Raw genomic sequence first — 22,270 nt, forward strand, 5'->3', positions numbered from 1 at the left:
GAAGTTGCCTTAAATATAAAATAAATAAATGGCAGTTTTTCTAAGCAACCACTGAATTATGTGCTGTTTAACCAGGTTCTCCTTATTCAACTGCTATTATTCATTCAAAGACTGTCAAGTCAACCATTATTAAACACAATCAATTTACATTCCATTTGTCATTATGACTGAACTTAAGAATAGATTACAGATGGTCATAATTTGAAACAAAAGCTAAAATATGAAAATCAAAAGAAAACAAAAATTGTCACAAATAAAGAGCTTTTGAAGAAATAAACTATACCAGTAAACACTGTACACTTAAGTTAAACGAAAAACAATGAATTTAAAATTACCTCTCCTTGCTTTTCTCTTGCAACACCCTGACACTCCTTAATTTCATGTCCAAGTTGACCACAAAGGGTACACGGTTTTGGCTTGTTTGGCTTGAACTCCTCCCTTATTATAGTGAAATTGAGTTCATGTGTAGCAAGTCCTAGCATAATTAGATCAGCTGAAAAACAAAAAAGATTTTAATGTAATACAGTGTTGAGAATATGGTTACTTTTGAACAAGATATTAGAGACACTTTAAAAAATAATATTTAAGAAACAAATTAAAACCAATCATGAACAAAGCAAAATAGCCTGGAGAGAAATAGGAAAAGAAGTTCTAAACAGTCTGTCTAATCAAAGAAGAGATTTTACATTATATACAGGGGTGGGCAAAAGTAGGTATACAGTTGTTTTATGGGAAAAGACATGAAGGTTATGATTATTACAATATCTTTAACTCAATAGCTTTATTAACTCAACAGAATATATACTAACTCTACCCTGCAGCTCTTCCCACATAGTAGTGAAACAGGACAAACTTTAAAAATCAATTAAAAGAAATTTAGCCTTGATTTAATTTTTTTTTTTTTTTTTTATAAGGAAAAATAAAAACACACTTCATGCAAAATCAACAAGATAGGTCATAGGTTATCAAGCGAAAGCAAAAAAACAAACCAAATACCACACAGACGAACATTATACTATACACGGAGATAAAAGCCATCATCTGTTCATTTTTTACTTACCATCTGCACCACACAGACAATGATGAGTATTCGGGTCATGATTTGGTTGAGCTGCCAAAAAGAAAAAAATGGAGAGAAAAGGCTCACAAGTGCATTAAAGTCATATTTACTTCAGCATCCCTTATCAGAAATGTATCAAATACAGGCAGTCCCCGGGTTACGTACGAGATAGGGACTATTGGTTTGCACTTAAGTTGAATTTGTATGCAAGTCGGAAAAGGTACATTACTTTAATAAATGTTATTGCTGACCGACTGTAACCAAGTGCTCTGCCAATGAATGATGGAGTTTCACCTCTTTCTGACCTTATTATTTCTACTTTATTTTCAATGGTGATGGTTTTTCTCTTTACTGTAGCACCTGCACTTGCATCAGATTTGTGTTTCAGAGACATTCTTGAAGGGTGAAGACAAAAGGTTAAGATGAGCTCTTCTGTACAGCACTATACACGCTATCACAACAGATTAGGCACCAGTCATCAACACGTCTGATGTATAGGGTGGTCCAGATCTAATTATGCAATTTTCATTACGCTATAACTTATTCAGTTTATTACATAGAAAATCACCCGAAAAATCCCGGACCATTGAGAAGTGTGCAAACTGACAACACGAAGAATCGTCTTCACGCTGAACTGGAATCACCTCCGCATAAATCAAAGTCATCCAGACGATCTGGATCTGCAGAGTTAGATCTGGACCACCCTGTACTGAAAAGAGACAACTTCCTGCTATGTGCGTAACAGTACAAGCAGGCTTGCTATTGAGAATGAATGGAGGCAGCGAAGGGTGGTTCACCAGCCCACCTCACAGTCACCTCCACTACAGTATGCTGCCTGCAGTGTCCCGCCGCACCACCACCCCCATTCAACATGCAGCCATCTGAGGCACACTACAATGGTACCCCCTGCCTCCTTGTTCACCCTCAATGGCATCCGTTCAGCCACAACAGGGTCACCACTTGCAGCAGGGGGCAGGCAGTGAAACCACTTTCCACTGGGAGCCACCTGACTGACACTACACTGTGCGAGCAGCGAAATCGACCCCCTCCAGCCTCCGTCCAGCCACCGCTTGCAGCATCCCCAGGCCAAAGATGACGGAGCGGCAGTTACTGAGGCGCATGCGTCGCAGCTGCGGCCCCGTTCGTATGTTGTAGGTCGGGTGTCCATAACCTGGGGACTACCTGTAAAAGACAGTACCCTCTATTTCATAACCAAAAACATTATACCCAAGTTTAGAGTTATCAGAAACCAAGCTGGCGCTATTCCAGGAGCTCCAATCTACTTTAAGACAAACTCGGCTTCCCTCATTTTTTTTTATTATTAAAAAAAAATAGACATACCTCGTTGTCTTCTAATATAATCCATAATTTTATGTTCACCCTCACCAGGCACACTTGCATCAGATAAAATAACCTAATTTATAAAAGAAAGAAAGAAGCTAAAATAAACATAATAGAAAGAAAGAAAGGGGTAGAGGGGATCTCACTAATGGAAAACTTCTGGGAGGAAAGTTTTGCTTATTACATTGAAATGAAAAGAATTCCTAGATTTCAACAATTACAGGATGAATATGACTAGAGGGTTAAATACATAAATGTTATTGGTTGAATGCTAATAAAACGAAATACAAATGACAAACAAGCAAGGCTGTGTTTATATTTTAAGGCATTTACACATTCCCTGAATTCACTTCATTTAAAATTTTGGACAAGCATAGAATATAACTTTAGTTAGGTGTATTGGACTAGTTCTTTAACAGGACAATTGAGAACTTGGAAAGAGTAGAACTCATGCATTTATTTCATGAATGGCAGCACAATGCATAACAAGAAAGAAAGAGGAGGGGAAAAAAAAACCCTAACTACAAATTTTCCACACTTGCTAACTGCAATTTAGGTGAAGGGGATCAAGACCCTAAATCAGCACAAGTTACAAAATAGCAACCAATTCTAAACAAGCTACTAGTTAGAAACTGGATGCAGGCATTAAAAATACACACTTTCACTCTTATGTAGCAACTTTAAAAAGCCAGTTAACTGGTCTTTTCTTGAGTATTTTATAGACTAATCTGGTTAAATATCAAATGCCAGAAACGGACAGCAAATACAATAAACTCCACAAGACTGTGACTGGTCAAGCAGTAGAAGCACAACATGAAAACAGAATCAACATCTGTGGCAATCCAAGTATCAATTTTAAAAGCAATACCTTAAAGGACTGTGTTGTCATTTTGATTGTTATGCTTTGCCAGTCTTGCCATGCTTTTCCTGGTAAATCCACAAGTGCAGACTGGCATTTCTTTTTTGTTAATGATGAGATATAAACAGTACGTTGTCACTGTCCACCTCCAGAGTAATAAAACATGTCAGCCTGACTCTTGCCTGCTTTTTTAACTTCACTTGCTGTTCTCACCACTCTGCCTGTCTGTCACAAAAGCACTCTCTCTCTCTCTCTCTCTCTCTCTCACCCTTGTCACTGAAAGCTATCTACAAAGGCACCTTGTCAAAATAGCCAGTAACCTAAAAATTAGGGAAAACAACAAATGCTGTAAACATTAATGCTGGAAATACACAAAAAAAAAACAGACAAGTGACACATTCATAACTTACCGTTATGTTTCTCCATCCAGGGTCATTGTTGAGACGATCAGCAATGTAGTATCTCAGACACTGTGCAAGATTATCCATGAATTCAGTTCCCTGAAATAAAAATAAATTTGAGCTAAATTCTGGAAAACAAATTAAAAAAAGAAATTCTTACAGTATTTAAATAAAACACTACAACATGAATAAGTCATTAAAAACATCCAAAAATTACTACCAAGACCCAGTTTCTATTTTAGAACAGTGACACAAGGAGAAAAAGAAATTGATTCTGCCAGAAGCAACTGTTTACTTATAATAATGGCAAGGGGAACAGATGTTTCTCTACCAAAGTTACTGCCAATTCAGAAAACACTTTTTACCTTTGTAGAATTATTTTGGTCAAAGTTAAATTGTTCAGAAAAACCAATACTCAGTGTCCTGTTGTTGTTTTACTGCACTATAATGGGACAACACATTCCTCAAGCAGATGCATCTGCTGCAGGTTTTTTTTTTAACTATACATCTCTATAAAGAGACAAACAATAGGCTGACTGCATAACCTGTAGACATGTGACAGGTCTGTAGATTTAACCAGATGAGGAAACATGGGAAAGGAGATTGCCTCTTCTTTAATGGATGCATTTTTTTTTTTTAAAAAAACACAGTCATTGTTTACATTAGATGAAAAACACACATACCGGTGTAATACAGTTACTATCAAATCTCTCTTTTACTTCTTCTGGCGGAAGATATCCACCTGCACAAAAAAAAAAAAATTACAGAAATATCAAACTAGCATTACATCATCATAAACTTAAGTTTTATTTACAAAAAGGAGCAAGTATGTTGGAGTTATAACAGGTGTAAGAAAAAGGACAGTATTCAAAAAAAAAAATTTCAGCCCTGGATTTTTTTTACATGTTTATTATAATTGAGATATTATTGTAAAAAGGTAACAAAAGGGCTCCAACACAGGAAAGGCAACTAGGTTTATAAAATAAAAAAAATAATAAAGTTTTGCCCTCACTGAAGACAAGTGCAGTATTGTGTTTTGCTTGGTCCTTGAAAATCAAGTACCAGAAACAGCTTCTGAAATTAGTAGATTTCAACTAAAGTTCCTTATACTTCTACTTGGAGCACTCTGCTCGGATTGGAAAAAGGTACTTCGCTCTATAAGGGCCTGAAAATATTCAATAAGAGTTGAGTTGCAGATTTGAATATCTTGAATTCTTTGCATTTGTTCACTTACAGACTAAATCTAATGATTTGATATAAACCGATTATTGTCAATATGTACCATATATACTCACGTTTAAGTTCTCCCGCGGATAAGTCGAGGCTTGATTTTACCATATACAGGTGCCGGTCATAAATTAGAATATCATAAGAAAGTTGATTTATTTCATTAATTCCATTCAAAAAGTGAAACTTATATATTAGATTCATTCATTACACACAGACTGATGTATTTCAGAGGTTTCTTTCTTTTAATTTTGGTGATTATAACTGACAACTAATGAAAGTCCCAAATTCAGTATCTCAGAAAATTAGAATATCAATTAAGACCAATGCAAAAAAAAGGATTTTTAGAAATGTTAGCCAACTGAATGGTATGAACATAAAAAGTATGAGCATGTACAGCACTCAATATTTAGTTGGGGCTCCTTTGGCATGGATTACTGCAGCAATGCGGCATGGCATGGAGTCAATCAGTCGGTGGCACTGCTCAGGTGTTATGAGAGCCCATGTTGCTCCGATAGTGGCCTTCAGCTCTTCTGAATTGTTGGGTCTGGCGTATTGCATGTTCCTCTTCACAATATTCACAAGATTTTCTATGGGGTTAAGGTCAGGCGAGTTTGCTAGCCAATCAAGAACAGGGATACCATGGTCCTTAAACCAGGTACTGGTAGCTTTGGCACTGTGCAGGTGCCAGGTCCTGTTGGAAAATGAAATTTGCATCTCCATAAAGATAGTAAGCAGCAGGAAGCATGAAGTGCTCTAAAACTTCCTGGTAGACGGCTGCATTGACCTTGGACCTCAGAAAACACAATGGACCAACATCAGCAGATGATATGGCACCCCAAACCATCACTGACTGTGGAAACTTTACCCCGGACCTCAAGCAACTTAGATTCTGTGCCTCTCCTCTCTTCCTCCAGAATCTGGGACCTTGATTTCCAAAGAAAATGCAAAATCTACTTTCATCAGAGAACATAACTTTGGACCACTCAGCAGTAGTTTTGTCTTTAACCCAGGCGAGACGCTTCTGACGCGGTCTCTTGTTCAAGAGTGGCTTGACACAAGGAATGCGACAGCTGAAACCCATGTCTTGCATACGTCTGTGCGTGGTGGTTCTTGAAGCACTGACTCCAACTGCAGTCCACTCTTTGTGAATCTCCCCCACAGTTTTGAATGGGTTTTGTTTCACAATCCACTCCAGGGTGCGGTTATCCCTATTGCTTGTACACTTTTTCTACCACATCTTGTCCTTCCCTTCGCCTCTCTATTAATGTGCTCTGTGAACAGCCAGCCTCTTTAGCAATGACCTTTTGTGTCTTGCCCTCCTTGGTCAAGGTGTCAATGGTCCTCTTGTCAAGTCAGCAGTCTTCCTCATAATTGTGTAGCCTACAGAACTAGACTGAGAGAACATTTAAAAGGCTTTTGCAGGTGTTTTGAGTTAATTAGCTGATTAGAGTATGGCACCAGGTGTCTTCAATATTGAACCTTTTCACGATATTCTAATTTTCCGAGATACTGAATTTGGGACTTTCATTAGTTGTCAGTTGTAATCTTTGATCAAAATTAAAAGAAATAAACATTTGAAAAACATCAGTCTGTGTGTAATGAAGGAATCTAATATACAAGTTTCACTTTTTGAATGGAAATACTGAAATAAATCAACTTTGTCATAATATTCTAATTTTATGACCAGCACCTGTAATGTCTGGTATTTTATAATGTCGGTCATTTAAGACGAATGCAGAAAATTCACGCTATTGGTCCATGAGATGATATGGTAATGTCCACCTGAGAGAGTAACCACGGAGCACACAGTCTTTTTCTTTTTTCTATGTATTGTGCCTGCGTGACCAAACAGTAATAAGCAAAACTATTCTGAAGCGACATTTGCACTGTTGTGTATCTCACACAACAAAAAGGGGGGCACGAAGATGTGAAAAAAGAAAACAAGAATCAAAAATATGAAAAATACATCTGTTGAAACCAAAACAAATTAACAAACTACATTCGGATACTAGAAAAATAGAGTTAGATAAAATGTTGATAAAAGTTAAGTAGGCTTAATAAAATATGCATCTATGATATATCATTAATTAAAAAAAGAAATTGGTATTAGTGGACTCCTTTCAAAAAAAACATTAGGGGGTGCAATTAAAACTTATGAAAACTCGGGTCGCAAATGCTTAAAGGTTGAGATACTCTGGCCTAAGAGGTACAGTACATGCCTTAGAAATATTTTTCTACATAAAAATAGGTATGCGTCAGATTAACCAGCCAAAACGGCAACTGGCCAGAGGTGCAGTCCCGAGGTGGCCGGTTAAGAGGGATTGTACCGTATATCAAAGCGTTTACTTGCACTTTCACCAACATGTTAAAACAGGCGTTAAATAAGTTTAAAGTATTGATTTAAACCTAAAAAAAATGTTTTTCAAATCCACATTTTTACTACTCAACCAGGCCAAAATAAAATTTTTAAATGCCTAAAGGCTTTTTCATGTTTTCTTAAACTGAACCCTCTTGGGAGGGAAAAATCATCACCTAAAAATACAAAACTGGGCCAAAGTGAACCACTTGAAATTTCAGACCAAATACTTATATTTTAAAGTATGCAATAAACTGTGAAAAGTCATAGCTTCTTGGACAAAAACCTATAGCTACTAGTTCATTTTAGATGCAATTCCATTTACCTAACAATTAAAGGAATATATAGCCTATTAATCTTTTTCTTACTGCAAACAAGGCAAATTTAGCTTTGTCCAGCCACAAATAGGTAAATGAAGATTATCGCGGATATTCTGAAACAACTCTAAAGACTTATACAATCCCAGCCAAAAATTCGCTTCAGTTATGAAAACTAAGCTAAATTTCATAATTAGATGAAACGTATACTGAAGCAGTCAATTTGCATATAGACATTCATTCACAAGAAAAATAGGGATTTTAAATACTGTGATGAAATTTAGTTTTTTGATCATAGATCTAAATACACATATTCAATTTTGTATTATATGCAAATACAAAACTATTTTCATAAAAGTTCTCCAAATCACCTATTCTTTTACTTAAGTAATGTGAACAGCATTACACACCTGACTACATTTATGAAACAAGGTTCCCCCCACCCCCCCCATTTTTTTGTTGTTCAGAATTGGTCTACAATGGTGCCTATTGCATCAGCAACTGTGTTACCTATGTTCCCCATTAAAATATGACTAACCATTTTTCTAGGCCATAGCTACAAAAACAAGTGGCAATTAACAGATTAAAAAAATTGGTTGGAGTATTCCTTTTATCCATAAATACCAAAAGAAAATTATTTCAAACCAGAATAAAATCACAATCAAGTATCAGTTTGAACTGTAAATTATACATATAAAAAAACCACAAAACCCTTGTGTCTGTATTTTCAGATATTGTTAGGGGGGAATTTAATGAGACAGGCTCCTTTAACATGCACTAGACTGTTATGCTTCAAACTTGACTAAAAAGGCCATCATCAAGCAACCCCTCAAAAAACACCAGTAAACTTTGACAAAGCAGCTCAGATATATTTATTTTTAAAGACTGGATTTACATTCTCCGCCCAACCCCGTATTTACATTTTGTAAATAACTAAACATAAAAACACAATTATTTTTGTACTCCAACTACCATACTACACACCTCGTTGAAATATTTCCTCTCTGATGCGTGATTTCTCTTCAGTCAATTCCACGGCTTCCTTGGAGGCTCGAAACCGTCTAGATCTCTGTTGATTCATTTTGGCACGTGGAGCCTTAAAAGAGTTTATCACAAAGATATTGTGATTTGGGATGGAAACACAACACCTACTTAAGTTTCAGAAATACTGTGCCTATACTCCTTTGTCTTAAAAATGTATTGGGTTGATGAAGAAACAAGACGACCGACAATCAATAATTACAGTCAGAGACACATAAAACAACGGAAAGCGGAAATCCGAAAGACTAACCAACTTTAAAAAGTTGACATTTTACTTTGTTAAAATACAGAAGTATACTTACAACTCCATCTATTGCCATATAAAGAACTCTTCGTGGACGAACAATATTGAATAAACGGTCAATATATTCAAAAATAGCAACCATCATTTCATCTTCATTCTTTGGCGCAGGCCTGCAAATAACGAAAGTTTAAATTAATAAAATGAGCGAAGGAAATATACTATCAAAGAAGATAAAAAAAAGGATAATTACTTGTCTTCTGGATGAGTACAAGGGTGAATGATACCGTTCATATCCAAGTACAGGTTATCAAACTCCACCTCGTTTGGGTTTGGTCTACTTGTATCAGTTGGTACACGTACTCCATTGTATTCTTTAGGCTACGTTTGGAAAATAAATCAAAATGATTATTATTTTTAGCTTTACAGCATTCCAGCTAAAGTGGTCGTTCTTAAAAGGAGGAAAACAATTCCAGAACAGGCCGCTTTTAACAATCCGGTGGAAACTGCTTTATGTCTAGATATAACTTCATGTACCACTGATGTCATCGAACTGTTTCACTAGGGAATTCAGACTCTTAAAGTTTATTTCAACAGTATGGGAAACATAAGCCTCTTTAAACTAAAATAAATAAATGCAAATAAAAAGTTAAGCTTCTGTTGGAAACGCTAATGTTCCAATATTGTAGTAATATAAAACTGGGAGCAGTTTAACACCGAGTAAGAGCCTCCCGCAAAACATTACCGTTAAAATAATATCCATCCGAAAATACCAACGTGTCTATAACAACAGATAAACACATATACCGAGAGAAGATCACGTTTTAGCCTGAAACCTTCTCCAAAACAATTGCCTCCTTACCTTTTCTTCAATGCAGTGCACGATAATCGACGCATACTTTCGACTTAACCATCGGAAAAATGCCGGCACTCCCATTTCAAAGTTACCCTTAAATTAAAATAAAACACAATTATGAATAAAATAAACAATCCTTCAGCTCATTAAAAACAGCGGCAACTGTTAGCTCTAAACACTCGACGAAGCGCGGAAACACTCTCACATGCAACGTGAGAGCCGTTTCCGGGTTAGGGCAGCGCGGTGTTTTGTGGGAAACTCTGTTGAGGCGAGTGGCTATCAGGGCTCATTACGCCACTTAGTCTACTGGATGAGTTTGTACTTAGCGTGTGTCATGCGATGATATAACCAGTAAGTGCTTTCTAATTTGAATGTATTTTGATCACGCTGACAAATGTCCAATTACTTCTGACAGGATTCTATTGAACATACACAACTGTTAAATCCTCTTTTGTCGCTAATCACAGCTGCTATTCGATACACAGTTGTTGGCTTGTGCAGGGACGTGATATCATGCACCAGCTTTAAAGAATGGCAAATCTACGCAAAAAATGATAACTTTTAGGAAAATGACATACCAGAAGCGTTTCCACCAACGATGGGGCAGTACTGAATAGCCTCAATGTGTGCTTTTCATGTTCACGTCTCCTAATTGTCTCCATGTAATTTACCTAGCTGAAATTTTCTAACACAATGGGTCATAGTTATAGTGCCATGAGTTAATCAGATGCATTAGAAATATTATGTAAGTAACAAGGTTACAATATTTTTATTTTTTTCTAACGAGCTAATATTCTTAGTTCATTGGAACTAATGAATTTCAAGAATTAAAATGAGTGGTCATGTTGCTCAGCCTAATGGTGGCTGTCACATATGGATTACTTAGAAAATCAGTACATCCTGCCAAATAGTGGGATAACATTTTCAACCAGATAGTTAGTACTTTAAAGGAACAACTCAAACCAAAGTCATTAATAATTGCGGAGCGTTTCCGAATCAATGGATGTGCTCAAAAGGGTAAAGAAACAGTACACCATTTTGCTGCAGATTTAAAGCAGTGCGCAGTCAATTGCAACTTTGGTGTTCATTTGGACCAGTCACTGCACGATTGTTTTGTCAGTGAGACAAAGAGTGAAGCCTGCCAGAGAAGACTGGCTTTCAGAGGACGGACTGACTTTAATAAAGGTACTGGAAATCATTCACAGTATGGAAGCAGCGGAAAGGACATGCAACAATTAAGGAAAATGGATGAAGTGGCTGTGAATGTATTTAAGATTCACATCAAGTCTGCCTGGCAAAACAAAAACGATTTTCACAGAAGTAGACCATTACCTTTTGCTATGAAGGAATCTAGTTGATAAAAAGATAGTTTATCTAGTTGACTTTAGCTGGCATAATTATACATATGAAATGACTATTAATTAAACTGCAAATGCTGAAAAATACCCCTTGCCACAAATTGAGGAAATGTTGGCTACACTGGGTGGGGGCAAGATATTTTCAAACATAGGTTTGGTATTAGCATACCAAGTGCTGTTAGAGGTATGTACAGCCATTAACACACATAAAGCCTGGTTTGTTTACAACAGACTACCATAGGGCATCAGTGCTGAACCTTCCATTTTTCTGAGAATTATGGAAAGCCTAATGAAAGATTTAGATGTTGTAGTCTACTTAGATGGCCTGTTAATATAAGGAGAGTTGAAGAGTTGTACATGCAAAAATTAAAAAAAATGTCCTACAATGTTTACATGACAGTGGTCTTTGGGTTAAAAGATTCAAAATGTGAGTACCTGGGATATGTGCTTGATGGAAATGGAGTACACCTGTCCGAAGATAAGGTAAATGTTATCTAGGAGGTTCCAGCACCAAAAAATGTAAGGGAACTCTGTGTTTTCCTGGGATTGCACGTATCCAGCTTGAGCTATTATATTATCAGCCTGTGAATGTCAAATAGTTTATCACAAGTCAGTACAGCATGGATGTGTGGATGGATCATCATGGGCCCCATTAACTGAAACTAGTGATGAGGGAATTGCAGCCTTATTGGCACATATTTATGCTCTGCTGTCTTAGTACCTTGAGGCAGCACCAGTGAGTGTGGCACAGGTAGTGTGAATGACACATACTGACAGAGAGCTACCTAAAGTATATCAGTATATAATGAAAGGTTGGCCTGGACAAATTGAAGAGAATCTGAAGGTGTTCCACAAAAGGAGATTTGAGTTATCAGTTGAACAGGGATGTGTGTTGTGGGCCGCCACAGTGATAGTTCCAGCCAAGCTTAGAACAATAATATAAAAAAGAAGTCCTCACAGGGCATCGAAGCATAGTGAGAATGAAAGCACTCGCTCTGAAATATATTTGGTGGCCAAAGGCTGATTCAGTAGTGAAACAAATTTGCAAGGAGCGTGAAACATTCCAAGTGGATATTAGCTGATGCTTATTTGAAATGGTTAGAAGTTTATCTTGTGTCTCAAATAACCTCCTATTACAAGGCTGAGAAGACTGTTTTCAGCATATGGGTTACCTGAGCAAATAGTAGCAAACAATGGAAGTGCTTTTACACAAGCAGAGTTTCAAATTTTTGCCAAACAAAATTGCATTATATACCTGACCAGTCCACCAGGCCATCCAGCAAGCAATCACCTGGCAGAGCAATATGTACAAACATTTAAATTCAGTATGAAGAATCTGCATTGTACAGATCTGAGAATAGCGGACAGAATTATACCTTTCCTCATGCTATATTGTACTAAACATAATTTCACTGGATAGTCACCTGCAGATCTGTTTTTATGGAGACATATTCATGCCAGACTTGATTTCCTTAAAACTGATGCCGTTGAGAGTGCAGAAGTAACAATATCAACAGAAGAACCATGATGGTTACTTTGCACAAGAAAGATCATTTGAAATATTTGAAGTGTATTTTAAAAATATCTTAGGAACAGGCTCTCAGTGGATTCCAGGCATACAGAGGTCACAGGATCACCTGAATACTTATGTTAGTCCTGAAGCATGATTATAACAGACAAGTTCTCATTTTGCTGCCAATCTCAGTAATCAGTGTGAAGTGCCTAAGGAAGTTAATAACCCTGTTAATACTGCAGAGATCCTTGCCTCTGAACCAATTTGCCTGAGATGGTCCAAGATGGTTGTGAGACCTCCAAAACACTATGAGCAATGAGGATGTTAAACTATCGTCTTAATGGTATTTTTAGGAAGTCACAGCACACTAAGGAAATTCCAAATGGACTGGAAAATGGCTAATACTATTCCATTATACAGCATAAAAAGATCTGGCAGAAGCAAGCAGCTACAGACAAGTTAGTCTAACGTGCATCACAAGTGAAATAATGTAAGGATTATTAAGGAAAAGATTGAGCAACACATAGCAAGAACAGGAGTTTTACTGTCATAGATTCAGAAGAGGGCGGTCGTGCTTTACTAACATGCTGGAATTGTATGAGGAGGCAACAAAAGGGAATGATCAAAGTGGAGCACATGATATTATTTATCTTGACTTTCAGAAACCATTCAATAAGGTGTCACATGAGAGGTTGGGCATCACACTAAAAGTGGGGGTTCAGGGTGTTGTTTGTAGATGGGTGCAAAATTGTCTCAAACACAGGAAGTAGAGGGTGATAGTGCGAGGAACCCTATCAGAATTGGCTGACGTTAAGAGTGGTGTCCCATAGGGGACAGTGCTAGGGCCACTGCTATTTTTAATATATATATAAATTATTTGGTTAGTAATATAAGTAGCAAGATGGTTACGTTTGCAGATAATACCTAGACAAGTAGGTTGACAGACAATCAGGAATCCATTGAATCATTACAGAAGGACATAGACAGCATACAGGCTTTTTGCCAAATGAAATATTATATAAGTAGATGCAAATTATTATATGTAGAAAGTAAAAATGTTAGGCTTGAATACACAATGGGAGATCTGAAAATGGAGAGTACACCTTATGAGATGGATTTAGGAGTCGTAGTGGACTCGACACTATAAACTGCCAGACAGTGTTGAGAAGCCATTAAGAGGGCTAACAGAATGATAGGTTACATAGCACAATATGTGGGGTACAAGTCCAAGGAGGTTATTATGCTCAACCTTTATAATGCACTGATGAGGCCTCATCTGGAGTACTGTGTGCAGTTTTGGTCTCCAGGCTACAAAAAGGACGTAGCAGTGCTAGAAAAAGTTTGGAGAAGAGTGATTAGGGTGATTCCAGCGTTACAGGGGATGTTTTAGCAAAGGAAGATTAAGAGGTAACATGATTAAAGTGTTTAAAATTATGAAGGGAATTAGTACAGTGAATCGAGACTGTTATTTTAAAAAGAGTTCATCAAGAACATGAGGACAGAATTTGAAACTTGGTAAGGGTAAATTTCTAACAAACATTAGGGGGGGGTTTCTTTACACAGAGAGCCATGACACATGGAATAAGCTACCGAATAGTGTCGTAGACAGTAGGGGAGTATTTTCTGGGTTGGATGTAATAAACAAATTGGCTGAGTGGAGAACATGCATACATGTTTCATTAATATGTTACAATAACCTTACATTGAGCACTACATAGAGTATGTATCATACAACGGCAGCAAGCAAACTGAAGAAAACAGTTTCATATATGGGTTTTTACTTTGTTCTGTAAAGAATTTGTTTTCAAGTTTAGAAGTTCAGAATCGTGTTTTACTTGAACTTATTACAAACAGTAAAAATAATTACAGGTTGCGCATTTACCTAGCACATGAAGTGAATTAAACATTCTAAGCATTGTATGGAAAATAACAGGTGAAAAGAAATAATATAATCAGCTACATACAGCATGGGTCGCAGAAAGCATCTATAGCTGTTGATGGTGTAGAATAGAATGGTGTAGCAAAATTCCATAGTACATGACATCACCAATAGAGGTATTGTGTAAAGATGATTTAAAGTTGTTTCGTTCAAAGCTAAAAATATCAAAGCTGTAAATTAGTATTGCCTCATTATGCAGTGGACTTGAATACATTTCTACCAACAACAGTAATTACCTTTACTCACTCAAAAGCACCATCCTGTTCTCTATCGCATTCTGAAAAACTTCCTAAATCACCTATAGAAAAAAATCACACTTCATTATGTTCCATTATGGCTTGGCACCATCATTTTTTTTTTTTTTTTTATTTCAGTGTTGTTGTTTTTTTAACTTCAAAAAGCCCTTAACACTGATTGTTGATTGGTATTGTGAACTTAATGGCGATATGCATATGGATAACAGTGGATAGATAGCCAGTGTTAGCCAGGCTATATAGTGTAATCAGTTTATCTTACATTTATTTTCTCTGTCTGGCTGTCCGAATCTTGCTTCATAGATTATGTTAAATATAACATTGAAATAAAGTAATGTTAAGCAAAACAGCCTAGTTTACTTTTGAATATATTACGTTTCACATGTGAGTTTGAAATGGCATACTCTTAACTAAAGCTATGGGAGGGTTTCAATGTTGCAAGTCATTCTGATCCAGTTGCCCACATTGTGCTGGACAAAACTCAGCTGCATCTTAACAAAGGCATCTGTCTTACTGTTAACACTGAATAAGTAACTGGTTTTCACAAACTGTGTCAATAAGTAGTTGGCTGAAAATGAATACGTAGCTGCAAATACATAGCCATCCACATAAGTAGTTAATTTCAGCCTCCTATAAACTAGTGTGGTCAAGTTAACGAATATGCCTTTCAATGGACTGGGGTCCCATCGCACTGAGATGGCTCCAGCCTTTTCATTAGTAATTCCAGCAATGGGTTCAGATCCCCTGCAACATTGAGCAGGTTCCACAAATATAAGGACTGGTGTGTTAGCCACTCCTCAAGACAGTTTTCTTTAAAAAATAAGATCTGGACAACACCAGTGTATGCTTCTTAATGACACACAGTTATACAGAATATAAAGAGACACCATTTTCAGTCTTGAGTTTTAAGGGAGCTGTATAGAACAAGGCCAATGGAAAGCCAATCAATCCACTATAGCAGGCATGTCAAACACGCGGCCCGCATGACACATCCTAGTTAGCACTAAACTTGTATACAATTATTACTATCGTTTGTGATTGAATCATTCTAAATCTTTTGCGTTACTTATTGACTTTCCTTACTTCTGCCTTCTGACAAAAGCACTTTTTCCGATGGCATTACGGTACTGGAAACGTCATCTGCTAGTATAGTTGCAGCCGCGAAGTTGCAACTGAAGTGCTAGGCTGCGGTCCGCGGCCCGGTAGTGAAGAGAGAACTGCCAGCAACGGAGACTCACTCAGTAAAAGGCTAACAGCTTAAAGGCTGCCCCCATCACTGAGGACACTTTTAAGAACGCTAGGCAGGCGGGGCTTTGCAGCGGCGCAGAAAGAGGAGAGAGACCGTGGTGAGAGAGTATTAGGCTACAACAAAATATTTTTATGTTTCTGACAGTTTCCCCATATGACACGAGTCCACAGAAATCTCGTTACTACGAAGTACATTCAGCAGCAGATACTTTCATTACAACGAAGTGACCTTGAAATGCTTGAATGAATCATCCACAGAGCAGTTAGTTCTGCGGTCACAGCTCAGTTGTGGACATCTGCACAACGATCCCCAAAACAGAAACACTGTAAAAAATGTTCTTTCTTCGAACTTTCCTCGTACTGTTTTTGTTTTTTTTTTTTGCTGTTTTTGTTTTGTGTGGTTTTAAGTGATACCTTTTCCTTATTGCTTGTCAATATTTGAAAAACATCCATTAGAATTTAACTCATTATCACCCTTCTATAGAAACGGCATACTTGTTATATGCAAAAAAGCAGAAAAATCTCGGGTTGCAAACGTATGCGAACTGCTGCATTTGAAGACGCCGAAAAAGCCGTTTTTATGTGGTTGCATTGATGCTCGTTCAAGAAACATTCATATTAATGCGGCACTCATTCTAAAATTTATGAGGTTTTTAAACTCCCTTGGGACCCGGACAAACAATCTCACACGTGGCAATAGCGCTGAGAATATCCAAATGGAATTGATTGAACTGCAGTCAGATTCTGTTCTGATGGCAAAATACAACAAAGTTGGTGTGTCAGGCTTGTATGCTTACCTCGCACCCACGTATGTGCAGATTCGTAAGTTGGCATGGAGAGTACTGTCTATGTTCAGAAGCACATACCTTTGTGAGCAATTGTTTTCGTTAATGAAAGCTACCAAAACCCCACATCGCTCAAGACTTACTGTCGAGCGCCTTTCATCCCTCATAAAAGTTTAGTACTAAATGCATTTCCCCTTATTTGCCATTTGAGTCCTTGAGTATATGATTCACTCTGAGGCTGTTAGAATTCTTTTGGATTTTCTTCATTAGTGCCTTTGAGGATTTTGAAGACCTGGATTAGCTCCCCATGCAGTCTCCTCTTCCCAAACGTAAACAGGTTTAATTCTCTGATTCTGTCAGAGTAGGGCATGTCCTTCAGTCCTGGGATGTACCTGGTTGCAATCCGCTGCATAGCTTCTTGTGCTACCATTTATTTCTCATAGTGTAGTAACAAGAACTGTGCCCAGTACTCCAGATGCAATCTCACTCGTTCATTATGTAGCCTCAATATACAGTAAAAGAGACTTGGCCACCTTGTGTTGGGTTCAACTCTGTCTTCAGAATGCAAACTAATCAACTAAGCCCTTATGCCTGGGGTGTCCAAACTTTGGCCCATGTGCAGAATACTTCCCTAGACTGTCACTTTCCTGCCCTTTAAACAATAACCACATTGTGTGTGGTCTGGCCTGCTGATCATTAAATTCCCAAACATAGGCTTATGTAAGCCAAAGTGAATGCAATCTGGGCATCTGGAACCACCACAGAAATATTTAAAAAATATCATATCCCCTCCCACAGTCATTTCACCCCAACTCATTAAGTAAATCCCAAAGTAGCTGCGTTGAACAATGTCAAAGAAAAGAAAAATTGATTCTGACTGTAGGATATTCAATTAACAGTGGACCAGTGACTATATTTTTGTTCAGTGCAAGGGTCTATAGCGGTCTTCAAAGAATACAACTTGCGTTGGCTCTATGAATCTCGACATAAAGAAAAATATGGCTGTCTGATGGGGCATGTGAGATCAGGAAAAATCTCTAAATTAAAAAATGGATTGATGATTCAGTAGAATGCATTTTTAAATCAAAAACAGATAAATACTTTGTCAGTTTCAAGTAGCCAAGCTAATTACTACCAGTGGTAGACCGTTCACCTACAGAGAATTTGTGAAAAAATGTCTGGTTTCTGTTGCTAAGGAAATGTGTCCAGAGAAGGCAGACTTGATTCAGTGGAGTGAGTCTTTCCATACCAACAATTACATGTAGGGTGGAGGAAATGGGTGACAATTTGCTCATGCATTTGCAAAGGAAATCTAAAGACATGTTCTATTTTTCAGTGGCACTTGATGAAAGCAATGATGTTTGCGATACAGCACAGCTTTTGATTTTCATTCTGGCAAGTAATGAGCAATTCAAAATCACAGAAGAGCCTGCTGCACTGCAGAGCATCTACGGCATGACAACAGGAGAGGACGTCTACGAAAACGTCTGTCAAACTGTTGATAACTTGGGACTCAACTGGTCTAATGTAACCAGCGTGACAACTAATGGTGGGTTTCATGTATGAGGAGTGGCTGCATGCATCAATATAGAGTCACACACGTCCAATTGCAATGCACTGTGATCCAAATCAGTTATGTAGAATTCTGTCATGAAAGTTGTGGTGCCTTGTGTTAAGTTCATTCAAGCAAATGCTCTCAACCATAGACCATTTCAGGATTGCTTGTCAGAGACATATACTGCAAACGTAGATGTTCTGTACAACACGGCGGTGTGTTGGCTAAGCCAGAGGCGAGTTTTGAAATGTTTTTACTACTTGCATCCGGAAATCAGTACAATTCTGCAGTTGAAAACAAAGTAGTTCCAGAACTTAGAAATTAAGAATGGAAAAGTCAGCTTGCTTTTTTAACAGATACAACAGAGCTACTAAATGGTCTCAACATGCAGCTTCAAGGGAAGTGGAAACTTGACAGTGACATGCATTTACATATAAAAGCATTTGAAGTAAAACTGAGCCTCTTTCTTAAAAAAGAGAGGAAAACTTCTGCCATCTTCCAAATACTCAGAAACTGATCTACTGAAAACCTACCAGTTGGATTCCCAGTTGACAAATGTATGGAAGCCTGGAAAATGAGTTCCACAAACAATTTTGAGAACTTCATGTACACACAAAAGAGGGTTGATTGTTTCAGAATCCTTTTTCCACAGACCTTGAGATCATTGATCTCATTTACCAGCAGGAGCTGGCAGAATTGAAAAACTGTGACAGGCTGAATGATATATTCAAATCAAGCAGCCTAACTCGGTACCTCTCTTCCATCTGAGACTACCTCTAATCTTAAAAAAGTGAACTGAAAATTACAACCATTTCTAGAAGCACCTACATCTGGGAGCAGACCTTTTCCCAATTAAAACACATTAAATGTCCTACCAGATCCAGACTCATTGTTGCACACCTGCACCACCTATTACAACTAGCCGTGACAAACGTGGAACCTGAAATAGACTTCCTTGTCAGCAAAAACCAGACTCATAGTTTACTTTGATTTATTTAAGTACTAAGATTAAGTACTGTTGAGGTGGAAGCATAATCATTGAACAGGGGAAGTTACACTATATATATGCAATTGCTGATGGAAAATCAGGAATTTCTACCAAAGATAAACAATGAGAAGCAATATGTATAATTTTAAAATATCTTTGCTTCAAATGTGAAATAAGCAGCATCTTAGTCAGACAACAGATGTTTGCATAGAAAGCTGCAAGGTTAGTATTATTGTTTTTTATAGATCCCCAATGCAGATAACACACTCAAAATACAATTTTTAGCAATGCTTTTAATTTCATTTTTGGAATCTGTGTACAATTGTTTCCACTGGTTTACTTATTATCTCATTTTTCTGGATATTCCCATCTTGTGTTCTGTTGTTTGTATGGCCTCTGCCATTTTGTGACTGTCTTTGCCTGGTCACCTCCATCCTGTTCAGAGTTGCCATGCCTGTTGTCGGTAAAACAAAGTCCTGTACTCGTCACAGGGCCTATAAAAGATGGCAATGCGCATGCTATACAAGTGTCCAATCAAATTCTCAAGACAAACATGCAAACAATGATTGTTCTAGATTGAGTTTGAGGCAAGAATTCCAGTTTTAGTACAGGATTTTACATTTATTTTTCAGTACAATTCCTGTTTTGTGTTGTGGTTTTGCTACACAGTTTAAATTATACTCTTGACATTGAACTTTGTTAGATTACTGACTGTGATTATGTCTTATGGGCAGCACGGTGGCACAGTGGGTAGCGCTGCTGCCTCACAGTTAGGAGACTTGGGTTTGCTTCCCGGGTTCTCACCGTGTCTGCGTGGGTTTCCTCCGGGCGCTCCGGTTTCCTCCCACTGTCCAAAGACATGCAGGTTAGGTGGATTGGCGATTCTAAATTGGCCCTAGTGTGTGCTTGGTGTGTGGGTGTGTTTGTGTGTGTCCTGCGGTGGGTTGGCACCCTGCCCAGGATTGGTTCCTGCCTTGTGCCCTGTGTTGGCTGGGATTGGCTCCAGCAGACCCCCGTGACCCTGTGTTCGGATTCAGCGGGTTGGAAAATGGCTGGATGGATTATGTCTTATCCTTTTAGTTTATCTCAACCACCTAATTACCATTTAATTCTTAAAAGAAAGTGATACAAATGCCAGCAACTACCTTGGTGATCATAACAGTTAATACGACTTTCAAAAAAAGACAAATTTAGAAGGGATTGTTATAGAGATTTTCAATTTTTGGATGTAACTTTCCAATGACCAGTCAGAACAATTCCCAGGTTATGAATTTATTTCCTGTGTCTGCGTGGGAGTTTGCATGTTCTCTGCATGGGTTTCCTCCCACAGTCCAAAGACATGCAGGTTAGGTGCATTGACAATTCTAAATTGTCCCTAGTGTGTGCTTGGTATGTGTGTGTGTGCCCTGTGGTGGGCTGGCGCCCTTCCCGGGGTTTGTTTCCTGCCTTGCGCCCTGTGTTGCCTGGGATTGGCTCTTGCAGACCCACATGACCCTGTAGTTAGTATATAGTGAGTTGAATAATGGATGGATGGATGGATGAATTTATTTCAGACTTTATTGGAACAACAGGCACTACACATAATTACATCACAAACCATAAGTTAAGTGGTCCTACATTGTGCACGTCACCACTAGGACCCCGGCCACCCTGGTTGCTTCCATAGTTGCCTGGTTAATAATTCAGCATTGGAATATTAACTGGGAACACCCAACAAGGAGTGGAGAATAAGAAAATTGAATGATTGAGGTATGCACAGATGCAAAAATTTCTTTGGAATAGGGGAGAAGTAGGCACAAGGAAGGAACCAATTATGGACAGGATGCCAGGTGATAACAAAGCACATACACTCACACCTGGCCGATTTATAGTCAACAATAATCAAAACAACATTCATGTCATTGTAATATGAGAGAAAACCAAATATTCCAGCGATAAAAAAAACAACAAAGACTCGGGGAGAATGTGAGAAATTCCAGTGTAAGTTCCTACCTTAAACCTAAAGTGGCTTTAACTAGAATGGAATGAGAAGGTTTAGAAAATGAATAGTTGGATGAAAAGTCGTGAATCTTGTTTGCACTTGGCATCTTTCTATTTTCTTTCTATTTTCTATCTGGTTTCAGGGCGCAGCAGAGCTATGAAACTGCTCTGCCTCGGGTAACCAATGATTTGCTTATAGCAGCAGACTTTGGACAAACCATCATATTATTTCTGTTAAGACCTCAGTACAACAATTGCCACTGTCAGACATGACATTCTATTGTCCAGAATGGAGAACATGCTGGGCATCTCTGGCACTGCCCTCCAGTGGTTTAAGCCCTATCTGACTGACAGACAAGAGTTTGTTAATCTTGGCAACAGCAGGACCATCTCAGTGCCAGTCACACAAGGGGTTCCTCAGGGCTCTGTCCTTGGTCCTCTCCTCTTCTGTGTCTATGTTCTTCCCCTTGGCCATACTATTCATAGGTATGGACTGCGTTATCATTTTTATGCAGATGATAGTCAACTCCATTTCAGTGTCAACAGTGAAACTTCCTCAGGGCTTTCTCAGCTCACAACTTGCCTCAGTGAAATTTAAAACTGGATGGAGCAGAACTCTTTAAAATTAAACTGCAACAAAACTGAACTTCTGCAAACTGGCATTAAAACACAACTTAAGAACATGAGCTTGTGACGATGCGGGTTCGCCTCCACGCTCCCATCACTGTTCAGGGGCCCTTGAACCCAACACCATCGATAATGTCACCGAGTGAGCTAAACAGTGAGACAACATTTGAGCAAGGGAATGGTTAAAAAAAAAAATGCATAGTGCTTTTATTAAAAACAGTTCATCAAAAACAAAGTGTTCATAAAGTGCAGTGCTTCAAATTCTTCATTAAATAAATAGTTCAATAAATAATCCATTAAAGAAATCGTGGAGGTTAAAAT

At 38.0% G+C, this 22,270-nt stretch overlaps 1 protein-coding gene and 1 long non-coding RNA gene across 5 annotated transcripts in view; one reads left to right on the forward strand and one right to left on the reverse strand.

Moving 5' to 3' along the window:
• Positions 1–9,891, reverse strand: part of xrn2 (5'-3' exoribonuclease 2) — a 256,764-nt gene extending 246,873 nt beyond the window's left edge. For all 3 annotated transcript variants that reach the window (XM_039748021.1, XM_039748020.1, XM_039748022.1), the window contains exons 1-9: positions 9,709–9,891; positions 9,100–9,227; positions 8,908–9,019; positions 8,549–8,660; positions 4,345–4,403; positions 3,671–3,760; positions 2,402–2,474; positions 1,061–1,111; positions 336–493 (exon numbers count right to left, since the gene is read on the reverse strand). In XM_039748021.1, the coding sequence (XP_039603955.1) occupies positions 336–493; positions 1,061–1,111; positions 2,402–2,474; positions 3,671–3,760; positions 4,345–4,403; positions 8,549–8,660; positions 8,908–9,019; positions 9,100–9,227; positions 9,709–9,783 (858 nt within the window). In that variant the 5' untranslated portion in view covers positions 9,784–9,891. The remainder of the gene's footprint in view (positions 1–335; positions 494–1,060; positions 1,112–2,401; positions 2,475–3,670; positions 3,761–4,344; positions 4,404–8,548; positions 8,661–8,907; positions 9,020–9,099; positions 9,228–9,708) is intronic.
• A 73-nt stretch (positions 9,892–9,964) lies between these two features.
• LOC120525601 overlaps positions 9,965–22,270 on the forward strand; it is a 106,858-nt gene continuing 94,552 nt past the window's right edge. For both annotated transcript variants that reach the window (XR_005632981.1, XR_005632980.1), the window contains exon 1: positions 9,965–10,053. This is a non-coding gene — a long non-coding RNA (uncharacterized LOC120525601). The remainder of the gene's footprint in view (positions 10,054–22,270) is intronic.

The sequence above is a fragment of the Polypterus senegalus genome, chromosome 3 (genome assembly GCF_016835505.1).
Source record: "Polypterus senegalus isolate Bchr_013 chromosome 3, ASM1683550v1, whole genome shotgun sequence".
Classification (NCBI taxonomy): Eukaryota; Metazoa; Chordata; class Cladistia; order Polypteriformes; family Polypteridae; genus Polypterus; species Polypterus senegalus.